This window comes from Camarhynchus parvulus, chromosome 1A, assembly GCF_901933205.1.
Source record: "Camarhynchus parvulus chromosome 1A, STF_HiC, whole genome shotgun sequence".
Classification (NCBI taxonomy): Eukaryota; Metazoa; Chordata; class Aves; order Passeriformes; family Thraupidae; genus Camarhynchus; species Camarhynchus parvulus.
In genome coordinates this window covers 25,661,686-25,685,734 of record NC_044586.1, presented here as the reverse complement: position 1 = coordinate 25,685,734, position 24,049 = coordinate 25,661,686, and the positions used below count along the sequence as shown (strand labels likewise).

The window sequence follows — 24,049 nt, the reverse complement described above, 5'->3', positions numbered from 1 at the left end:
TCTAATAGCACAATTTCAAATTTAACCCCAAAAAAGATCTTAACAAAAAGAAACTGGAAAAAGTTTATGCCCCCCTCCAAACCTGCACGAAGACCCTGAATGAGGGAAAAAGTATTTCCAGAAGTCAAAGAGAATGTCCACGATACATTCCTATGACTGTTGTAATAATGTACGCAAAAACAAAACTACTAGCCTAAAATTCAAAGACCTTCATGATATGCAATAAAAGGAGAAGACTAATGCTTCCAATTTGCCTAGGCTCTTCACAAACTGTGGTAGATAAAAGCAGGAAAACGTTAAGAATCTTTTTAAACACACACGTGAGAACAAGAGTACAAGGGTTTCTTTTGGCACCAGCTTTAAAAATGCCTTCTTCCATTCACTCTGTATGTGCAACCCCACCACACACCAACAGAGAAGACATGCCACTGTGGAGCCACCCTCTGAATCTGTTCAAAAAATGCACCTACTCAAAACTAGATTAACCCACTTCTCCAATGTATCATGGAACCCACAAATAATCAAACAAGTTGAAGGATTAGCTGAGGACAGGAACAAGCCAACAAGTTTTCTGAGCTAGTTATGCTGCTAAGTACTCTTTGTCAAAGTATGAGGCACACAGGTCTTCCAATTCTAAAGTTGTTTTCAATTAAAAAGTGGTTCTCACAGTAGTGCTACCAAAAAAAAAATCCACAAGCATCAGGACAAAATTCATTATAAGAAACTTTGTTTCAAGAAAAAAAAAATTTAGAGCCGAAATAAGCCCTAGATTTCCTATAATGAGGCAAGAGTAATCTACTTTAGCCTTTTAAAGAACAGTTGCTCAGAATCAAATTACTTCAGGTCACAATTCCACCACTACTATTCCACCACTATCTGCTTTCAATAACTCATGTATTAATAATATTAATAGTAAAGGTTATCTCAAATACAATGCTGCCTTTAAATTAACCCTACAAATAGTGGTGATTTAGATAGAGAACAAACACGTCCAGAGGAACAAGCCAAAACTGAGGTGCTGTTCAAGTGTCAAATGTTTCTCTTCAACCAAATCAGAAGTGAGACAGAAGTTATCCTCCCAGCAGAGACAGAGAAGTAGAAAATAGTATACATGAAGACCTACTGAGTCAGCAATGCAGATCTCAATACTACACGGAAATTTTTAACATCTTCCTATTTTAAAGTCTTGGTCTAGCTTTCCACCAGCTTACTTGCAATATTAAAGAGACCCCAAGATAGCGGCAACAGAGCAAAACAAGCTACAATTCTGTTTGTCAGTAAACAAATGAACAAGTTAACCTTGTAACTCCACATATTGGTCCACAAAGTCTTCAAGCTGAGGTTCGTAATCCCGCAATAATTTGTAAAACACTTCCAGAACTACCTCAGCTACTTCCCACTGCAGACAAAGAGAAAACAAATCATACACAGATTAAGGCTGACACTGAAGCAACAAAGCCAAGATGACAAAGAACACAACACACACTGCAATGATGTACTGTATCAGAACCATAGCTAGCATTTCAAAATTGTATAGTCATGCCAACAACACTATACTTCATCGTGTCAAATCATTTGAAAGCCCAAGCTTTCTTTCTGAAGTGAAAGGTGAACACTGAAACAGATTTATTACCTGCTTTAAGCTCTATTACACAATATACATAATAGGATATTGTATTATTGGATTTATTGCTTGTTAGGATAACCAACAAATAGTGTTTATTAGGTATACAGCTAAGAATAGATTAAGAATAGCCAGCTTCCAGGATACAGTTTAGCATGTGTCTCCATCCAGAAGTATTTCATCCAGAACCAAAGCCAAATTCCTTGGTTCAGCAAGTCAGAATTATTTTGAGGAAACATTGAGAAAAGGACAAATGTGACTTGTCAGTTTGGGCATGTCATGTTCAGAAATCATTAGCCATGAAGTAGACTTGCAGAATCCTGCATAGCAAATTGAAATTTAGGAATACAAACTTCTTTTTTAAAAGGCACTTTATACAGGCTCCTTTGAAGTATATCCTCATCCGTGAGTTGAAATATCACCTGTTTACAGAATCAAAACACTATCAAGTGCTCTAGGTTACTTTTTCACAGCTTTCTCAAACAGATCTAAGCCTCATCAACAACTATATCCTAAGGAAAAAAATATTTTCAACCAAAACTTACTTTTTCAGCAGCTTTCCGGTAAGCTCTGGTGCGGAATCGGAGAAACACAGAATCCCTGAGGAACTGGAGGTAGGGATCAAAGCCTGGAGGGCGCAGACCTGCTCCAAGGTTAGCTGGGAATGAACTCTCCACTAGTGTGCTGATGAGCCGACAGAAGGCGCGGGTTAAAGGATATTCCTCGTAGCGGGACTCAATCTCGTTCAATTCAACCTTCCCAGAAGGACAGCAAAAAGAGAAGACAAATCACAAATTTTGGGGGGAGGAAGAAACATGTGAGAAATAATTCCATCATCTCTGGATTACTTCACAGTGAATCAACGTAGCACCATTTCTGTCTACAGTACAACACAAACAGAGCAAAGCAGCAAAGCATCAGTACTGTTATTTCAGCTCAGCAACACATTCATTCCTTTCTGAGCTACTTGAAGATAAGCCTCAACATTTACCTACTTTGTTTTTATTTACCACTGTTGTTAGACACAGAGTGAGCTATACCAAGATGTAACAAAAGTGAGTCCACTTTAGGAAAAAGTTAGTAAGAAGTGCTCATGAGGAATTTGAGGGTTTAGATGCTGTTCTGTTAGTAGCATGAAGCTGAACTATATACAAAAATTTTCCAGAAATTACAAGCAGGCTTGAAAGTAAATTACAAAGCAGTGAAACAACAGCATCTATTAGAAAAGTTTCCCACGGACACATGAAGGAGCGGCAGCCTCTGCAAGTGCTTCCCAAATGCATATGCAGATAACCAGAGAGGCTGCCGAAGTACAGAGACTCTCTTACCTCAATACCAATTGCTTGTCTCTGGCCTGGACTTCTCACAGTTTGTAATATCTTCAAAACAGAAAGAGAAATTAAAACAGACCAACACATTTCACATAATCAAAGTGCATCTCCATAATTTTTATCAGGAGTAAAAAAAAAACCATACTCATCACGTTTTAGATCTAAGAAGCAGATTTCTAAATCCTTTTAAAGGATAAAAAGACAAGATTTTCTGTCTGAGAGGCTGGATTATGTTTGACACTTGTATGCTTCCAGCTTTACAATCTCCAAGATCCGCATCACGTTTTCACATTAATAATTTTTATCTTATATTGGGTGGGGGAAAGACATTTCCCTCATTATCTCCTACAATAGTGTATTTTAAGAAATATCATAAATTAGGAAGCAAAGGTGGTGAGATGTCATTATTGTCAGGGTCTCTTATTAGCAACTAAAAATAAGGCAGCAATTACAGTTCAAACAGGACTATTAGGAAACCTGTACTGATGTAAAATAAGCACAGCCAATGACATCTCTGAGGTGATACTGTCATTTTCAAAATAATTTCAAAGCATTAACTGCTTTGAACTAATTCATTAACTGTGAAGAAAATTATATCCAACAATGGCAAAAAGAAAATTTAGGAGGAAATGCAATACTATTTCAAATATACTACTGGCAATTTCAACTAACTTAGATGCTACAGTTCTAAGCACTGAAAATCCTAAAATACCTGTGTATATTCCAGGGATTGCCAGAGTGAAGCAGCTATTTCAGGAGATCTTCCAAAAGCAGTAAGGGTTTCTAATAGCTCCGCTTTCAAAATGGGAGGAATGCTGCACTGTAGAAGTCCCAGGATGACCACTACTGGTGTCCACTGAGGGTGCTCACAAAGAGCCAAGCGAGCATTCTCACTCTACAGAGGAAACAGAAAACAGAACTGAAGATTATTACTTTGAAGGCTTTTCATGTCTTACAATCGCTAATTCACGGTTCATCACCAAAGACTCTGCTTTGTACGTGAAAGTACACAAGATATCAAAAGAATAGTAGACAATTCCAAAGCCAACCATTTTAATTAAACAAAGAGCTGAGTATAAAGACTTACAAGTACTAAAATTGTGCCTATCCACACAGAAAAATTATTTGAATATTACAGGCTTCTTATAACAACCTGCTTTTTTTAGTAGACCACCATTCATGGAATTAGTCTTTAAGTACTTACATTCTAGCAGCTTCTTCAAGCATGGGTAGAGGGACTTTTCTTTGTTTTTCTATTACAATCATTCTATATACTCCTATCTCTATGTATTTCTATGAACCCACACTTCACTTGGATGTTTTCTAAGAACTTGTATCATTTTGTTTTAGTCTAAGAACAGGATCATCATTCACATAAGTTCACTAGAGACTCTGAGACGAACCACAGGAACAAGCCTCTAGCCTCATGAAATGGTAATGCCCTGCATCCTTAGAAGAAATTTATCTTCATCCCAGATTATGATTTAATGATGCCACAAAATATTACTTTCCCTTTATCCATGCATATCCAATACTGACATTACAGCTCGAACAGGATCACCCCATTATCATTTCTGCCAAAGACAATTTTTAAAAATCATATTTAGTTTCACTGATCTGTCTTGTGTTTGTGTCAGCAAAACCAAGGCCATCTCACTGTATCACAGGCTGCAAAATCTGGTACTTAAGAGCAGAATTCTATTCAGAATTACACAGACAATTCACAATACAAAATTATGCACTGCAATTTTATTCTCCTGGAATTCTCTTCCAGTCAATTCATTCAAATCATTTTACACCCTTGGTTTGGGGATATTTTAAATCATAACCCTGGAGGCAAATTTCACAACTGATCACATTCCTTGCCAAATTTCTACCACTTCCTTTTGAATTCAACTAATAATTTTGCTTTTTCAAATTCAGAAATAAAGGTGAAGAACTTTCCTACTCCATAGTGATTTATTGTGAATACACCTCACTTCTGAAAGACATGTCCATTACCAGCACAAGAGTCAAGGAAGCAAGAAAACCAGCAATACCAACAACACAGGAAAAGGAATAATCTCTTTCTGCTTCACCTACACCTTCAGTGTTTGGTCATTACTTGGTTATTCCTGATGTTTCCCATACTTTTGGAGTTCACTAATAAAATGACAACTGCTAGATAAATTTTCCTTACATACTTTTTTTGGTCAAGGAGAACTTCAGAGCTGAATGATGATGATTTGCAAGGAAAGAAAAAGTTTTAACAAAGAAAAGCAAATAAAATGTTACTTACCCAATTGACTATAACAGTGGTCAGCTGTAAAAATGCAATTAATCCATCCTGTTCTTTCTGTGTGATGCCTCGGAGAGGCAGGTGACGGTACTGGACACTGTCTGCACTTGGCAAGTCCTTCCTTAAGTGCTCATGATAAAGCATCAAGGAGTGGAAGAAATGCTCCCAGGAGACAGGACTGCCACCTGCTCCTTGGATGTTTTCCGCTAGAAAAATGACAAAGAGGTGACAAGATTTTCTTTCTACTCTTTCACAGGGTGAAAAGCAGGGTGGCTAAAACTAAAAGTTTCTTATCTAAAGAAAAAAGTGAAGTTCAAAGGAAAGTTATTGTATGCAAAATTAATCATTTATGTTTGGGGACTTTTGCTTGTCTATGGTTTTTTTGAGACAGAAAGGTGCTAATACAAAGAACTAGTATAAGTCAGTTTTCTGTTTTATGAAATGGAATCTTTGCAGCATTTTTTGCATCTTCATAGTAGGGGGATTTTTATAATTTGACCAATGCAAAATAAATGCAAAACACAGGACTGACCAGCATCTCTTATTTTGAGAAAGTGCTATTGTATTACATGAATCAAAAAATTCTAACTGAACAAAGCACTTCTGAAAAAAGTTAGCTCTGGAAGGTTGCATTGTATATTTTGTAAATACAGCTAGCTTTAAGACATTACTTATTTTTTGTTTTATAATGAGCAACACTGACATGAAAAACCATTCTTATGGTGCTAAGACATGGGTATTTTTTTAAAAAAGCATTATTTCACTAGGTGAATTGCTCACTATGGTGCTCAGACATCAAACTACCTCATCTGGCAGGTTTTATTTCGGATTACAGTTTCAAGTAAAGAATTCCAGTTTCACCTTTGTACTAATAATGAAATGTTAAAAGTATGAGGCCACAATTCATCTCAAATGAGTCTTCGCACTTTTGGAAAGAAAAGGAGTTGAGAAAGAGCTGAAGTGTCACTTCTCTTACCATGACTACTGCCATTGACTTTTAGCAAACTAAAGCAGTAATGAGCACACTGAGGCCCACTAGCCAGTCCCCGCAGCATTTTCAAGTATGGGATGTAAATTGTGGAAGGAAGTAGATCTCCCATTTGCCTAACAAACTTTGACAAGACAACCTAGAACAAATAAAGATCAGTGTTTAAAAAAAAAAAAGGAAAATCTGAGTATTATAGGAAAGCATTAAGAAGTGAAAGTCAGAAAACAAATTCTAACGTCATGAGGGCGGGGTAGACAAGTTCCTTTGTAGACTAGCCTATTCAGTCAGACATGTTTAAAAGAGGAACTAAACAAAGTAACTCATGTGACTGCAGAATACACTAACTCTGCAATTCTGTATTTCTAGTGATAAAATTTACTTCAGCTTCCAAATGTTCCACAGGAGTATTATTAGCACATCTCACAGTGCAAGTTAAGTAAAGAATTCAGTGTGCTTGTCATATACGTGAACAGTGACTCATACACACAGTGGTTCCTTTCAGGGTCATTAGGCTTGCTTGCACCTGGCCCTAATTTAAGTTGCCAGTATTGTGGGTGGGTCTGGGATGCATCTGATTTCTCTCATACAAGTTTTGCCTAGCACTGCACAGTCCTTCAAGAAGCATTGAGGGCTAACAGCACCCAAGGTACCCAAAGAGTTTTTGGAATGTCGGCTTTATCTGCCTAGATTATTTCTTTGTTCTAATTTTAAGTTGTGTCTCTTATGGACTATTATTTTTAGACTTTAAATATTCCTAGGACATTTTAGCCCTAAAATACTATCAACTGCAGTTAATAAAGTTTTGGGGTTTTTAATTGTTAAGGAATCTAACGTCTCAGTTACATGAAAAAGGCACGTAGAAGTCATCAGACAAAAAACACAAGGGAACTATCAGAATCCACTTAGCAACTGTAACAAATCAAACCTAAACAACATTTTCACAGAGGTTTGTTAGTACTCTTTCTTGCTAAGTTATTGACAACTGTCAATGCTGGCAGAAGTTCATTTTAGGGCAAGCAACAACAACCACGCCATGCAGAGCAGGACATGTTCAGAGCAGTCACTGAAAAAAGGTAAGGTCTTCTTAGAGGTTATCTGTAATAAGGATACCAAAAAATTTGTTGCTTGAGAGTTTTTTGTTACTTTGGTTTTAAGTTACTAGTAATTACTCAAGAAAATCGAGATAACCTGGCGCTGAGGGGGTCGCTGATGAGCTACTCCAAGGTAGGAACCCATGATGGTGGAGGTCTGCAGGGGCTCTGATGGACACCAGTACTCGTGGGCAAGCTCCAGATTAAAGGGGTCCTTCCTGTACAACTCAGCAATCTGTCAGAAAAAGGAAGATGCAAGAAAAGTAACAACTCCAGGAAGAAAAAACAATTACTTCAAAAATAAGCACTGCTTCTAGATTAGTTAAACACATCTGAGAGCCAAAGCATCACAGGGCTGGTGTTCCAGTTCTTAAAACTTTCTGAAAAGCACAGCTTCTAAATAACAGAACTGGAACTAGTGACAGCCAGCAAAATTCAAAATGTATATATAATTGAAAATGTAATAATTTTTTATTTAACTATTATGGATTAAGTCATTGCTAAAAAACCCAGTGTCATTTCTCCTTAAACAACCATAGGCCTACCTTTATACATTAATTTTACAAGTTAGGTAGTATTATAATTAGAAACCTGATCTGCTATCTGAACATACAAATTTCTCAGAGCAAATTTTTATTTTTTCATTTAAGTTTACTATAGCTATCTGAGCTGCCTAAGAAAGCATTTCACTACAAATTTTCTTGCTAATGTCCTATAACCTGAAGGAGTATCTTTGGAAAAGACTAGTAATACAAGTTTTTAAATTACCAGAAAATATAAAACACCTCAGTTCAGTACGCAAATTTATTTTTCAATATAGATTTTTCTGAAAGTGCAGTTAAGTAACCCTAATAGCTAATATTTAAACAAATGTAAGTATTTTTATTTCAGTTTTATTTTATTTTGCTTTTCTTTATTTTATTGAAAATATGACAGAAAATCATTCTTTTAAATGTACACTTATGGTCAAAACTCTACTGAAACAAGGGAATTTGTAATTCCATCAGCCTTGATGGAGTCACGTTACCGAGCCTACTCTACAGCAAATACAAAACAGTCTTCCAAAACTCTCATTACAAATATATCAACACATAAGGATTATTTAAACATTTCAATTATTTATCAGAGTAATTGATATCAACAGTGGGGTAAAACCTCTACAACCTTCAAATGTAAGAAACAATGCAGTATTTGCTTACTAAAAATAATAAAAACCATGACATTAACATCAGAAACCAAGACAGCAAACTCCATATAACTCCTTTATATGAAAAATTATAGAAAAGTGTCTGTATTTAAGGAAAAAAAAAATTCATCCCAAAAGGGAAAGATCCAGCACCATATGGTATCATTCAGGTACGAGTTTCAGATGACAAATGAAAGTCACAATCATTATTTGTCACAGTAATTTACAAGAAAATAAGGCTTACTAGAAGCATTAAATGCTCCAGGTCTCTCCGAAGGGAAATGGGCGGATCGTTACCCATCTGAATACTCATGTGGATCATGCGAGCATCTTCGTCAGCACGGTTTCTCAGCTGTTTCACCTGCAGGATTTATGAAGTGGAAAAAGAAACGGTGGTCTATATTTAGCTAAGAATGAAATAAACAGAAATAATGGAATTGTCTACATGGCCTATTAAAACTAAGAAAGCAAACGTACTTGCATGAACATGACAAGAATATTCAATTTTCTATTTTTTCAGTCCTCTCTCCCTCCCAAGAGCTTGCACTCAAAGTTGTAGTCAATCACTTGCTTACTGCCAAAGCCTTCAGCGCATAGCAAAAGTCCTGAACTTGTATCATGGGAGTTTTTCCTAACTGACTGCACCAGGTACTTTGGTTTCGCTCCAAAAGGTGGATCCTTTTCCTCTTTTTAATTTAAAAGCTAGACAGCTTAGCTTCAAAGGATGCTAGACCATTATTCACAAGGAGTGAAAAGAAACATGTAAAGTAAATGCAAACATGAATTCAAGATATTGATTCCTGTATATAGATCTGTAGATTGCACCTTTCTTCACTATTAAAGACTACTTCTACTTGCAACTACTTTATGACTTGAACTGATGCAACTTTGGAGTCACTCCATCTCAGCCAGGAGCATTATCACATGTCAATAAAAACCACAGGAAAAACAAGAGAAAAGCAAGAAGAACTGCAGGAATTTTTAAAGAAAAAGTAGCCATTTAATCAGCATCCTAAACTTCTTTGTGTTGAAAACACTAATTATTAAACAAAAACCAGCTGACATTTAATTTTAAATTCAAAAAGCTTTTGACATGAGACCCCAACAGAGGTTTATAGAAAGCAAACTGACATGAGATTAAAAGTATTGTTAAATATTAAGGAGACATTGAAGAAGATGAAACAGAAGAAAGCAACCAATTCAACACATAAAAAATAACACATGTTGACAGTCAATAGAGACTACTTCATGGTCTATAATATATCTCAATATGCAAAATCGAATGAGCAGCAAAATAATTGTGTCTCATTGGGAAAAAATAGTTTAAAAACAATAGTAACAAGAAAAAATTATTAAAAACTACAAATAACTGTGGAAAGGGTCAAAGCAAACTAGCTAAATTGGTATCCTAACTGAACAAAATAAAAACTGTTAGTAAGTTAAATAACCAATTATTTGCGGTACTGAAGCAAATTATCAAGTTCTGAACAAATATAATGGAGGCAACCAAAAGATTTACCCAAATCATCAATGGCAAGCAGCATAAATGCAAAAACTATGCAGAAGAATTAATTAAAATGCTGACTTAAGAGATTTAAGTAAAACTGAACAAAGGTTACACAGAGACACAAAGCAAAACAAAGATCCTGCAAAACACACACTTCTTTTTTACCGAAAATTTGAGATTCAGTAGAAACAGCTGAGGATATAAGCCAACTACTACCTATCAGCAGTTAAGACAAAAAGTTGCCTTGTAAGGCTATACCTCCATTGGTAAGGCTATACCTCAATTGCCTACTAACAATTTCCTGTGAAACAACTAGTAGTGGCTTATATCAAACTAGAATGCAAGTCAATGGTCTGATTTTGTCTTATATCCTGTATTACAAAATCCTGTTTGTAACAAACGTCTCTGTCTTCAGGCATTAGCTACAACCAACTGAAAATCTGAGCCAAAGCAGGAAAAAACTAAAAAAACCAAACCCAAACTGAAATGGAATTTTAGCATTCATTTAAATTCTAGTAACGTAAAACAAACACTACTATCACCATAAAAGCTTGTGTTGCAAATCTCACCACACTGAAGTGTTTTAAAAACCACATTCTACTTCAGCGTGGAAAACAAACCCCAAACATTATGGCTTCTATGAAGCAAACAGGTTTTCTGAAGTGCAGGACCTCAAGCTGAGCATCACATCTGAATCTCTGTGCTATCTTGTCCAAATAATAGAAACACAGAAGAGATGCCCACATTTCTCAGTAAGTGCTACTCACACAAACAACTTACTTTCATTGGCATGAGTGCAAGGAAGTCCGTGACAAGGTTATGGATTTTGCGAATGTAAAATTCCTCCTGGTAGAAATTTTCAGATGCCACAACAGATTCAGTGAGGAACAGGAAAACATAATCAGCAATTGCTAGCTCTGCCATTGCCTCGTCTGCCTCAGTGAATTCTGCTAGAGCTGGGCAACAGAATTCAAGGGAGGGGAAGAAGTAAATAACAATCTGTTACCAAACAAATACACTTCAGGATACACAGACATGCAAATTTCCACGCTTCTATCAACTCTGTTTTTTCTACTGTAGAGGAGAACTAGACTCAAAAAAAGATAAATTAATGGCAGATGACGACCTCAACTTTCTGTTTTAATAAATGTTACGGTGCATATCCATTTACCCCAAAAAAATCTAAGGCAGTCAACCAAGAACCACAAACCAACTTTAAGTAAACGTTAATTATAATGTTTATATTTTCTTTTTTAGATATTTTGGAGTAGACTCAATTCTGACATAGCAGAAAGCTAGATGGTTTGTGAGGTCCAGAATGGAAAAAAGAAAATTATGAATAGATTCATCATGTCAAGATACTGAGGTCTAACATCTACAGATGTAAAAAAACTACAATCAAGAATCTATTCTGGATTTAAGCAGATTCAAATGATACTAAAACTGAAAATTAAATCCTTGAATTTTCCAGTACATTAAAATCTCTTTCACTTCAATGAGGAACTATTACTAGTAAATAATTACTTCTACATCTATGTACATTTCAGAGCAATTCATTTCACTACAACCAAATCCACATAGAAAAGGTTTTAAGGAAGTAAATAACACTTCAGAAAGGTAACGGATCCTTGGACTTACACCAGTTGCAGTCTCTGAATACTAACGTACAGCAACTGAACCTTACCTGTCACATCAGAGAATTGGGATATTCCTCGCAATGTCAGTGCCCAGGCTAATCTGACGGTGGCTTGCAGGCCGGGTAATTTCCAGGGCTGGCACTCCTGAAGCCGAGTGTGGATCGTTGCTATGTACTGTCTTTCTGCTAGCAGAGGGAGCCGGTGCATCAAGTCTTCAACAACGAAAACACAAAACCAATACCCAGTAAAGAAATGTGAAAAAACACATGCCAAATCCTGCCAATTTGTTATTCATCAATAACAAAACTGCTTTAACAACAATTTATCCATCTGCACAATGTAACCTCTGGGAAAGCTGCCAGCATTACCTTCACGATCCTCTGCCCCCTGTTCCAGAAAGCTGACATCAAAGCAGTAAAGGAGAGCCATGAGAAGAGACAAGTTCACGCCATCCAACGAGCCATCAGCCTCCACTGTTACCTTCTCCAGGTAACTTATGAGGAGTAGAGTGTCATCCTTACTCAGGGGTGACTGACAGGTCCACACAAAGAGACTTTCAGCCAAGGACTGTCGGCATTCTTTAATGAGATCAGAAACCTTTACAAGACAAAAAAACAAGCAAACAGTAAGAACCAATCCAGTGAATATACCTATTCTGGTAACATGTTCAATTTCTCCTTCTCAGTCAAACATAATGCTTAAACTAAAAACCACTCTGAAGACAGCAGCTACAGAAAATGCTGGGTATCTTTGCTGAAAAAAAAAGGACACTTCTACTTGTTAATTGCATTGATATTCCTATGTATTTCATGAGAGGTGTGAGTAGATACCTGGGAATATGACTACACAAAAACCAGTATCCCTGTCAAGGTCAAGAGACATCAATCTAAATAGAATTTACATAGCTGTAAATGTATCACACAGAAGGCACATTCCCTGTCTCTAATTACACAACTGCACTGGCAGTTACCCCAGTTACAGTCAACCTTCCCTTTGTCCCAAAAAATCAATCTTCAGGTGAAACTAAGGTAAATTAAGGTAATTTAAGATAAATGAGAAAGATACTCTTTCCACAGTTTCTAGATTCATAGTAAAAGTGTCAGGCTAGTTCTTTATCCAGTGGAGAGTAAATTGATCTATTATTACACAGGGCTATGACTTTTAGGCAGATCACCCATTAGAAAGGAGATCAAAAATTTAAAAAATAATGTTTAAAATCTTCCTGCTAGCAAAATTATGCTGCAGTTAGTCACAGTGTCAATTAAGTCCAAGAACTACAGAGATGACAATGTATTTTCAAGCAATTTTCACTTAAATATTAGAAATGCTTTCATTCATATTAACATAATTGGGTTATTAAGAGAATTATTCACCTGACTCAACTTGGTTTCAATCTGTTTTAATAATTTGTGAATTAGCTCACTTTTCTTATGTCAAGAGTACAGATAATGGTAGTGGTGATAATTTAAAATACAGACTTCAGAATTAAAAAAAAAGAAATTTACACATAGTGTAAATATTAAGTTTAGATTTTTACTGTTAGAACTCTTTACTAAAAATAAGACACACCGTAGCATCTCGGAGCAACAGCAAAATAGAAATGCAGGAAGCAATGTGAATCCCATACTGATACTGCACAAGCTGTGGAGCAGTACCTGTGATCTCAGACAGCAGCAGACTTTGTGCAAAGGTAAAGGACCCCTTGCAGTCTAACTCTATCCTAATGTGTTCAGTAACACAGAAGAATATCCATGCTCAGTGAATTTTACCTCTTTGCGATGTTTCTCACTGCCCAATCCTCGCTCTCTCTGGAGTTTATCAAATTCATTGTTCAAATCAATGTGAGACACAAGTGTGAGGATCTTCTGAGTCAAACCCTGCTCCATTAAGTCATCTGTAAAGCGTGTTGTCATGGAAATTAACTCTTGACTGAAAAGGAAAAAATATAAATTTAACAATTAATCATAGTTTTCCAGTCACAAACATGTCTAAAATACTGAATCCCATAAAATGTATTTGATTACAAAAAAACAAGCAAATAAATTATGTACAGAGATTAAGTGAAGGTGCATCACTAATCAGTAAGTACTGCCCTCAAAACATTGTGCTGAAGTGATACAGAGTTTTTAGGTAGCTGTAGGTTCAAGAACATGGAATGAGAATACAACAGGGATCAGCTAGTTAAGATTTCTATTAAAAGGAAAAAGTATTATAAGATGCACATAACTCACAAGCTCACAGGCTCTTTCTTACTAGTAAATGCAATTGTCCAGATACTGCACTCACAATTTATATTTACACTAGAACACATTTTTCATCTTTCTCTAGCCAACTTGGAAGCAGTGTGCACTGCTTTCTTTTTCAAGGCAAAAATATAATAGCATACAATGTTCACCAGTAGACAGTACATTCTTTTTAAGTAAAGCTAGGATCACAATTCCCTTTTACAGTACACAGAAAGTCAGAACACAGCAGTGTCCTCAAATACTGAGCAATGACCACTAGTTAGAGCAACAATGACTGGGACAGTCTGTGAAATAAAATACCAAAAAGTGAGGTAGCATGAAAGAACTGAAAGTAAAATAGATATCCCTATAATCCAACAAAAATATGTGCAAAAAAAGATTATGCTTTAGAAACAAACATGAAAGCAGCTGCATCAGGTTACGAGAAAAAAAGCAAATTCGAGACTATACATACTCCCTTTAGTCTAATTAGTTCTAAAAGCACTCAAAACAAAGAGCTTTGATCAGCTTATTGCCCTGCTACAGACCTGAGTTCCAATGTCCACGTCTTGCCTTGGCGTGACTGGATGAGGGTTCGCAGTGAATTGGCGATGCACCTTTTTCCATCCCAGTACAACAGAACCGCCACTAGACCTCTTGTCAGGCCAGGAAAGTGAGGCTGCTGGTGTTCTCCTAGTGAATGAAAATGCACAGAAACAGACAGAGAGAGTTGAACATACATGCCTTGATAACAGCTCTGTATCTTTGTATTTCTAATTGAAATACAAATATCACATTCAAAGTAACTGTGGTTATTCAGTACCACTTTGATTTGTTTCAGACACTTAATAGAAATCTCAGATATTTTGGGTGCTATTGGTAAAATTAATATTCAACTATTAAAACATACAATTTTTTTTTTGTGTTAGTCCATAAATATCCTCGTCCAAATGGTATTTGCCACTATATGTACCCATCTTAATAATCAATTCCAGATGATTATCATAGAAATATCTTTTAGTCAAAATTAAATTTTCTATCTGAAACTACATTGAAAATTCAAGTTCAAAATAGAAAGTGAGCCTGATTTGAAGATGGCTTTCCAAAGGTGACAAACTTGCAATCTACTTCTTTAACGAATTTTTCAAGTAAATGAACAGTAGCTAGTAATAACAACTAACAATTTTAACTTAACGATTCTAAAATCAATCTTCTACACAAAGAATGTGTCACTTTCCAGAATACTTCTCTTACTAATCAGTTATTAGATAACTAATCACACAGCAATGTATAACTAACATATAATCTGAAGAATCAGTATCTATTACACTGCTTTATGGAAAAATTCTCAATCATGTTTTAATTACATTTAAATTCAGTGATACAGAAAGTAAATCATAAAACCTCCTAAGAATATACCCCCCTTTGCTGAGGGGTATATTAGCTGAGCATACAAACATTAGGGTTTGCTACCATATGACATTACAGTGAGAATTTCCTTTTAAGAACATTCTGTGATAGGAAGCTAAGGTCTTCACTGTATCATTAATTCACCTTAAATGAACACTTCAATAAGAAGGCCCTATTTAAGGAGTATTTCTCTGGATCTTAAATATTTTCCCTTCTTACCAGCTAGAAGGAGCTCAACAGCTGCCAGCTCTCCAATATCAAAAAGGTCACTGAGGATAAAGGCTTCTCTGATGAGCTGCTCCGGCAAAAGCCTAGTTCCCTGCTGACCCTGGATAGCAACTCCTTCTGTGCTTGCTTTCTGAATTTTCTCATGCTGCTGAACATTTTTTGGCTGCAAGAGAAACAAGCATCGGAAGTTATTCAAAATGGCAAGATCAAATGCTGAATAAAGCTTTACACATTAATCCTTCCTCGCAAATACAGTTCTGTCAAGTTAGGTTGTCATCATAAAAACAAAGGCATTGTTTTTAAACAGAGATAGTAAAGGCATCCTAAAAATGCTCCATGCTTGGACAGCAGTGGTCTCTTGGACAGCAGTGGTGGGAATGTAAAAAACTAATCTTATACAATCAGTGCTGACATTTAGTTTACTCAAAATACTAGTGGTTGAAAATAAACTTTGATACAATTCTCAACAGGAATTGACATCAACTCAGTGAAAGACATCTGGGTTGTTGATCAGAACTGTTGTGTTACTCCCAACTGTTCTCTACATCATTCTTTTTCTATTAAACTGAGATGCTAAAATATACTGATGAAACTTTATAGCTGACTGTTAAATTTTCTGACCTTTCAATTTAAAAAAGTCATCTACTATTGGAGAAATTACACCCCTGAAAGAAGATATATTTCTAGTTACTATCTTATGATCCACCAGCCAAGAAACAGGGAGCTTTTTCACATTATCTGGCATTCTGAACAAGACACATTCTGTATTTTTTAAGTTCATGTGTTCACCTATTTTTTGTTTGTCAATCTGACTGAAATATGAGCAAAACCAGACAAAATAGCTTTGTGCTTTATTTCAGATGCACAAGAGTAACAAAAAAGTTAATACATGACTGATGGATCATCAGATACTTTTACTATTCCTTTCAAAATAGCACTCAAATAATGAGAGAAAAAAATCATCATAGATAAAATGATCCTGTAGATGATACAATATAATATGCATGTATTATTTTTTCCCACTTAATACTATTTCTGACTGAATAGCAACAGGACTGGAATAACACATCTGTGTTATGTACTGTAAAAATGTCACATGAAAAGGATGGCCAGGGTCTAAAATGGCACGTAAGACAACAATATAAGACAGAGTAAATCATCAACTCTCCAGCACATTCCAGAAGAAAGCATTAGTCCAGTACCGGATTTCTGAAGAGAGAAATGAAATCAGATTTGTGCTTCTTTAAAACTTGATCGAGACGATGAACAGCTTCAGGTTGCCTTTTCCAAATGGCATTCATTACAGTCTGCCATATGTCCTTATATGGACCCCACAAGCTTGCAGCTAAAAGGAGAGATAAAACAATGTATTTGAAATAGAGAAAGGAAGAAAACAAATTATTTCTATATTGCTCTCAATAAGTAGACTCTTTTTTAGTTTACTGTTACTCTTGGCATGTCAGTATACTCTTACACCCATCCAGATAAGAGTATTTTCCTTTCCTAAGGCACAAAAAAACCCCAACAATGGTCTGATATAAAACTTAATTGCATTTAGGGAAGTAAAGAACCAAAAAAAGATAATGCACAAACCTAAGTTCTGGTGCTGAAAGTCATCTTACAAGAACACTGATAATACAGGTCTTAGGTTGGAAAAGACCTTTAAGGTCATTGAGTTTAAGCACTAATCTGACACTGCCAAGTCCACCACCAAACCATGTCCCCAAGTGCCACATCTGCACGTCTTTTAAATCCCTCCAGGACTGTGACTCTACTACTTCTACAATACACTCCAGAAAAGGACTAGTTTCACTATTAGCCAAACAACCCATCAAATCAAAATATACAATACTCTTGCATTAAAGCAGATGGCTGAAGAAAAAATTGTTTCAACCATTTCCAAAGATTACTACTTGAGTGAGCAAGTTGGGAAAAACCAAAAGCAGTTTAAGCAAAAGCAAGCTATTTAAATCACCCTTATTGCTCCTACATTGTCAGAGATGAACCAGTGTGTACTGAGCTAGTAATCTGGAAGGGGTGTAAAATCCTGCCTCACTAATCAGAGAAAAACATTCTCTGTTGAGAGAGCACAAACTCTTTTACAAACAATTTTAGTTTGATTACTCAAACTAAAATTGATATCCCTCCCAACAATCAAAATGCCAATCTCCTAAGCTTCAAAGTACCTCTAGAATGTCAGATCAAAGACTGCCATACTTAAATGGTGAAGTCTACACACTTAAATGGTTAAGCCATTCATGCTGAGTAGCTACATGTGAATTTACAAATGACTGAGACAACAATTTTGCAGTGCCAGTATGGCTGCGTCAGGCCAACCTGTAAAAAAGGGACAAATTTGTCTTTTCTGAGCATCAGTGTTTTAACTCCTATAATGTTACCCCTGCCTAGAAATAGCTACTACATAATTTCACGCATAATTTCACACTCAGCTGTAACTGGCTGTCCCACACAACTTCAGATTTATTTCCACTTGGAATTGTCTTTTCACTCTCACTACATTACCAAGTCCAATAAACACCAGCAGCAAACCACAGTGCCTGCCAAAAGCTGTTCAACTACTTCCCTGGCCCATTTGTTTGCTCTTGTTCCTACCACATCATTGCTTTGCACCAGCCCAAACACACGTACTCTAGGGAATTAGAACAAATTAAGGATCTAACTTCTCTAAGCAAAATCTAATCCAAAAAGGAGTTTATTTTCAACAGGATCACATCTTCAACCCAGTTTGCTCTGCAATGGCACAAAGATGAATTATTGCAGAGAAAGGAATAGGCACCTGGAATAGGAAGAGGTGGGACTTCAGCAACCATGCTGACTTTTTCCCACTTAAGCTGTTCTATTATTACTAATTTAGGAAGGTTGACCTTCCCATCAGGGACAGCAAGAAAAGACAGGCTGAGCTGCTTCTCTTGGCAACAGCAGCAGTTGATTCTTATATGCCTGAACACTTTACCAAGTGATAGACACTACCATGATATGTCTGTTCGCACAAACAATATACTATAACCTAAGGCAAAATCTTTACCAGTTCTAGTGCCACATCTCCTTTTAATTTTTCTCATAGTTCTTGTAAAAACTCCTTCTTCCCCTAGTTTTTTTTAATTAAAAGGCTATAGACTCTCTTGCTGTGTAACTCATAAAACAGTCTCATTTGAACTACTCCAATTTTCACTTCAACAAAGCCATAGTTTTTATGAAGAGTCTTTGCTTTATTACTGCTTTTCTGTAAGGCTACAGAAAAGGGGATGCAATCCATTCAGTGAGAACAAAAAATCTTCTCGCCACAGGAATGGAGGTTTTAATTCTATTACCTAGAATTAATACTGACTATTAACTGTCACTATTGACATCCAAAACCTTATTTACAGACCTTTTGGCCTATATGCCAGTGATAACCGTTTTTCACAGGGTCTCCATTCTCTTTCTCTTAACCTAATGAAGCTCAACAAGAGTAAATGCAACATCTTGCACCCAACACAGAACCACTGCACAGGCTGGGGACCAAGGGAGTTTCTGGAGAGCGCTTTACAGACAAACACCCAAGCATCCTGGCAGACAGGAGGCTTAACACCAGTCAGCAGCACAGGCTCATAGCAAAGGCTCTCTACAGGCTGTATTAACAGCTGTAGCCAGCAAATGCAAATAAATTATTATTTAAGCATCTCAGAGCCCTTAACTCCCATACTGTGTCCAATTTTGGGCCCTCAGAGCTAGACACTGAAATAGCAAGCCAGAGAATGGGATGAATGAGAGGCTGAAAGAAGGGACCTGGTCCAGTCTTACAAAAAGAAGGCTAAAGAGGGATGGGGGTGGGGGGGCTTTTTTTCCCTAACTACTGAACGGCACTACATGTAGAAAGCAGGGCAAGAGTCTGGATAATTTCTCTTTTGCCTCTTACACCACACAGCATTAGGAGATGAGTGTAATACCGAAGTAATGCCTAACCACGTGCACACCGAATTACCACACTCCTCCGTAAGCAAGGAGGCTTGGATGCCTGACGTGACTCCCCGCCAGGACCAGCCAGGCACGGCGGCAACTCTGACCGCAGAGCTCCGGCCCCGGGCAGCTCTGCGCGGCCCGAGCCCGGGCACCGCCGCACGGGAGGCCGCTCTCCAGCGCCTGCCCGCACACCGCACACCGCGCCCCGCACCGGCCGGCGCCCCGCAGCCCTTCCCCGCTGCCCGCCCGGGCCTCGCCTCGCCGCTTTGCCACGCCCGGCCTGCCCAGGGCGGCCGCCCCGGTTCCGCGGCCTCGAAGGAGAGGCGCTGGGCCGCCGGCGGCCGGGGACCGGGATGGCCGCGGGGAGAGGCGGAGGAGAAGCCGCAGCCCCACGCTCGGATTGTTCTTACCCGAATTTACCGCCAACGGAGCCGCCATCTTGGGGAGAGGGAGGCGCGTCGCGGCGCCGACGCCCGAGGAAGGCCCGGGCGTGCCCGGGCCCCGCCTCGCTGCCGCGGCACCGCGCCGCTGGGCCCCGCCAGGGGCAGCGGCTCCGGCGGCAGCGGGGCAGCCCCGCGCACGGGCTGATGGGAGCTGTAGTCAATGCAGATTCGTGGTTCCGCGTGCCAGTCGGCTTCGTGTTCCCTGCGGGCGGCTGCGGAAAGGGAGAGCGCCGGCTTCTGCACTCCCGCCTTCGCTCCTCTGATCTAAATAACACAGCGAGTCCGTGCCGTTCCGTTCTTCTTTCCCTTTTCCTTTCCATGCCACGCTCAAGTGAGTCTTTCCTTCCAAGCCCTGCCCTAGAAGCCGTTTTCACTGAATATGGCTAAATACCTGAATTCAGACACCGCACTAGGAGATACATTCACTAGAATATTTTAATTTATTTAGTTTTTGACTGAAAAAAAAATATCATCAGGATGATTCCAGCTTGTCTGGTTTCTGATTGAAGTCTTTAAAAAAATAGATACCATAAATAATTTTTGCATATGAATGAGGGTTTACAATCTTGTATACGGTAATATTAAAAAAAAAAAAAAAAAAAAAAAAAAAACCAAAAAAAAACCCAGATCTGATAGGAGTTATCCTGTGAAGAAAGCTGCATTTAAACTCAAAGTATGTGCAAGAAAGAGAAAGTACCAGGCACAAAGAAAAGAAAATAAAAAGCATGTTTATACACTTATTTATCTGGAGCTGAGGAACAAATATCAGTATCTTAGTAGTCTGTGTCTGAAGTCAATTTACCATTCTCTGTCCCAGCAGTAATCAACATTCTTACAGCACTTCCCTCCTGTATTACCTTTAGGATAAAAAAATGCCACCACAAGTATTCATTTTTAGTTCCAATAGTTTCCCCTCTTGAACTTTATTAAACCAGTATTCCATGTTTGCAAAACCATGTCCAATGAACTAGACCCGTGGGAAATTGGCAAAATATCTCTCTTTGCTTCTGCAGATTTCCCCTATAATGGGATGGCAGAAGGGGTAATGGAGAGAAAGCAGAGCTCCTGGGGTGAGAGTGAATTGGTAAGACAGCTCTAAGAAAAAAGAGAAAACAGAGAAACTGTTTCACTTAGTCAGAAGAAGAGAGAGAAATGAATATTTTAGAAAAGAGGGGAATTCTCAGAGTTCAGTAGATGAATGTGTTCTCAATAATTTGGCCTAATTTGTTGATTTAGTCAAAGGTCCCATATTTCTTTGAGATTTACCTTATCCTGGTCTTAGCCATGAACAGACCAGACCTATAATGATGAGAATGACAGTGAATTATTAATTTCATTCCAGGAAATTAAGAATGCCAGGCAAGAGGTAAAAGTAGGAAATAAGTGAACTTATTCCCCAAGCAGCTGAACTAAAGCAGCCTTGGTACCTGGGTGGTGCATTCCTGTATCCTCTCCTGTGCATCCTTCCCTGTGAAGCCCTAGTCCTGCAGGTATCAGACAAACTTGGAGATACCTGTGCTGATCACCTGGCCACAGTAAATGCAATGGATAGCTTAAGGTTTTGCTTCAGTCTTTCCTTCCACAGCGATTCTAATTTTGATCTTTTTCCTCTATACATTCCCTGATTTTTGCTAAGTTTATGAGCCCTCTAGCCTTTGATCAGATTAGGTTGGAATTGACTCAGAAATTGCAACAGGTTCAAAAGTTACTGAAAAATTTGGCTTACAGAGTGATTTCCTAAGCTGTGTTTCCTTAAGAAACATGAAGTTTTAAAGTAGAGAGAGAAATAAATAATTGATTTTTTTAAAGCCTTTCCCAGGCATTAAGAGCTGTCATATTTCTTTTGGCATTCAGATACAGCCAGATTGCACCCACTTTTTTTTTAACTCTGTTGAAGGAAAAAATCCTTTCTAACCACTGCAGATTTAGTATTTTAAATTTCCAAATAATTCTTTCCTCTCCTTGCCAATTGACCTAGGGTCACATAGCAACAAGAAAAAAAAGACAGCCTGAAATAGTGGATGGCAAGGGGTAGGTCATTGGGCAGCTGAACTGTAGAAGAAAAAATACCACATTTGGCTCCAGCTGCACAGCATTTATTATATTCTTTCTCTGTCAGCAATGTGATATTTTAATGCAAAATAGTTGTGATAGTTCAGCTCCTAGTATGGATGAAGTAAGAGAGGCATCTAGCTACACCATACCATACATTCTGCACATATTTTTATTGGCATAACTGCATCCATCCATCCATGCTTTAATGAGTAGGGAAGTCCATGAATAGTAATTCTTGCTTATTCTTGCTTTATTTGCTGTCCTGTAATTTAGGTTCCCATTGTTTACCCAGGATCACTGGCTGGTTTGGTAGTCTATTTTTGACAAGTCACTATAGGGAAAGAATACCTCATTCCTCTCCCTAACAATAGCTCTCAGCAAGCTCTGCAACACAGATGGGTTCAAGAAGGGACACCAATGTCTTTCATCCTTAATTACTAGACTGAAATCTGTGAAGTATCAAAGGTAGGCTGACACTAAATACATGGGATGGATATTAATTCCCCTGGATTCCAGGGAAAGGAGGTTCCAAATTGCCCGTAGGGTAGTGAATTCTGCTTGTGTGGTGAGAGACCCACATTAATTTCTGTAGGTGGAAATAATTCTTAGTAATAATTAAAATGAGCTGCACAGTAGGAACCTACTCTTTGTAACTTGTAGGTGGTTTGTGATGTGCTACAGGTGTAACATTCTTAATTTTGATAGTACTGTATTTGGTGGTTCATAGTCAAAGCATACATCAAGATATGAAGATAACAATGATGATGATATAATTTACTCTCTTTACATGTTATTATTACCAGGAAGAATAATTATTAGCCAAAAAAAGACTATTGTTCAAATGCCTAAGAGGCCCTACTTAATTTCAAACCTTTAATCTTTAGTGTCAGTATGATCACATCTTTCACATCTCCATCACACGATGGAGAAAAATGAAAAAAGGCTTTTCAACATTGCAGCTGAAACTGAAAAAGTTGCCTTGTAAAAGTGCATCTACATAACTAGACCAGTCTTTGCATTGTGAAATATGCCTCTTTCTCAAAAAGCCAGAAACATTTCTGGCTACTGATTAGATCGTAAGACTTCCTGGAGCTCTTGTTTTGACTGACACTAACTCTGTGCATCTCAGCTTACTGTTCTGTAAAAATGGGTATAGCATCTCACAGCAGGCCTGGAATGCTGATTGAACGGATCTTCAGCCTGGCCCCATCATCTGAACAGAGGAAAAATACTGTATTTTTGTTTTATGTTAGTTGGCAGAGTAAAAAAGTCTTGAATTGTCTTATGTGCTGGCTAAATTTCCTAGAAACTTCTTAGCTGGCTATAATCCTGTCTTTGCTGCAAAAAGCGTGCTTTGTATGTGAAGATAGTTTGCTTGGCATCAAATCTTAGAAGAAGGTCTGCTTTCCCTTCAGCATTTCTCGAAATAATTTTGTAATTTCTCTGTCTTCCATCCTAGATATTTCTAGTGTCACCATGGTATCTAAGCTGATCAGAGACACTGCGTGAGGTTGTTGCTAGCTCGTGTAAGTGGTTTATCTAGCCAAAAGCAAGAATGAGCTAAAAGTTCTCAAAGTTACATGAAGACCTTCTTTGGGGTCAGGAAGCAGGGGGAGATGAACAGCAAGCGCTGCCCTTCCTGTGTAGGTGAAGACAATTAGTGACTATAGGCATCTGACCAGACATGAATGCCTTGCTAAGCAATATCCTGCTTGTCAGGGACTGTATGAGCCTTGCTCAGGCTTCAGAGGTAGAGTGAAAATTCTGTTCTTGGCCCTGTCATGTATCGTGAGTTATTTTTTCCCTAATTCCTGCTTTGGGGCCCTTAAAGCTATCTGCTTTGTTTCTCTTTCTTCTCTATTCTGGAATGAAGAATAGTATTTCTTTTTTTTTCTCCATTCAGCTACTGAGGGCATTGAGGCAGTTATTAGCCCAGAAGGTGATCTGATTAGTGTAACGATGTAGCTGCCAGTAATTGACAACAAGGAGTGCAGAAACCTACAACCAAGGAAATGCTGGAAAAACAAAGCATAAGTAAAGTGAAGATATTTGATACAGTAAATAGAAGTCTTGGCACATCAAC

At 37.8% G+C, this 24,049-nt stretch overlaps 1 protein-coding gene across 2 annotated transcripts in view; it reads right to left on the bottom strand.

Moving 5' to 3' along the window:
- NUP205 (nucleoporin 205) overlaps window positions 1-19,978 on the bottom strand; it is a 45,707-nt gene extending 25,729 nt beyond the window's left edge. Inside the window, exons 1-16 of one of the 2 annotated variants that reach the window (XM_030959914.1) lie at window positions 19,879-19,978; window positions 16,708-16,850; window positions 15,497-15,668; window positions 14,416-14,560; window positions 13,412-13,571; window positions 12,011-12,239; window positions 11,690-11,854; window positions 10,786-10,961; window positions 8,743-8,859; window positions 7,410-7,547; window positions 6,210-6,360; window positions 5,234-5,439; window positions 3,668-3,850; window positions 2,953-3,003; window positions 2,170-2,379; window positions 1,300-1,399 (exon numbers count right to left, since the gene is read on the bottom strand). In XM_030959914.1, coding sequence (XP_030815774.1) covers window positions 1,300-1,399; window positions 2,170-2,379; window positions 2,953-3,003; window positions 3,668-3,850; window positions 5,234-5,439; window positions 6,210-6,360; window positions 7,410-7,547; window positions 8,743-8,859; window positions 10,786-10,961; window positions 11,690-11,854; window positions 12,011-12,239; window positions 13,412-13,571; window positions 14,416-14,560; window positions 15,497-15,668; window positions 16,708-16,850; window positions 19,879-19,906 — 2,374 coding nt within the window. In that variant the 5' untranslated portion in view covers window positions 19,907-19,978. Of the gene's footprint in view, window positions 1-1,299; window positions 1,400-2,169; window positions 2,380-2,952; window positions 3,004-3,667; window positions 3,851-5,233; window positions 5,440-6,209; window positions 6,361-7,409; window positions 7,548-8,742; window positions 8,860-10,785; window positions 10,962-11,689; window positions 11,855-12,010; window positions 12,240-13,411; window positions 13,572-14,415; window positions 14,561-15,496; window positions 15,669-16,707; window positions 16,851-19,482; window positions 19,541-19,878 lie in introns of those variants that run through there. The other variant, XM_030959915.1, reaches the window with a different exon arrangement.
- Between the last annotated feature and the right edge of the window lie 4,071 nt (window positions 19,979-24,049).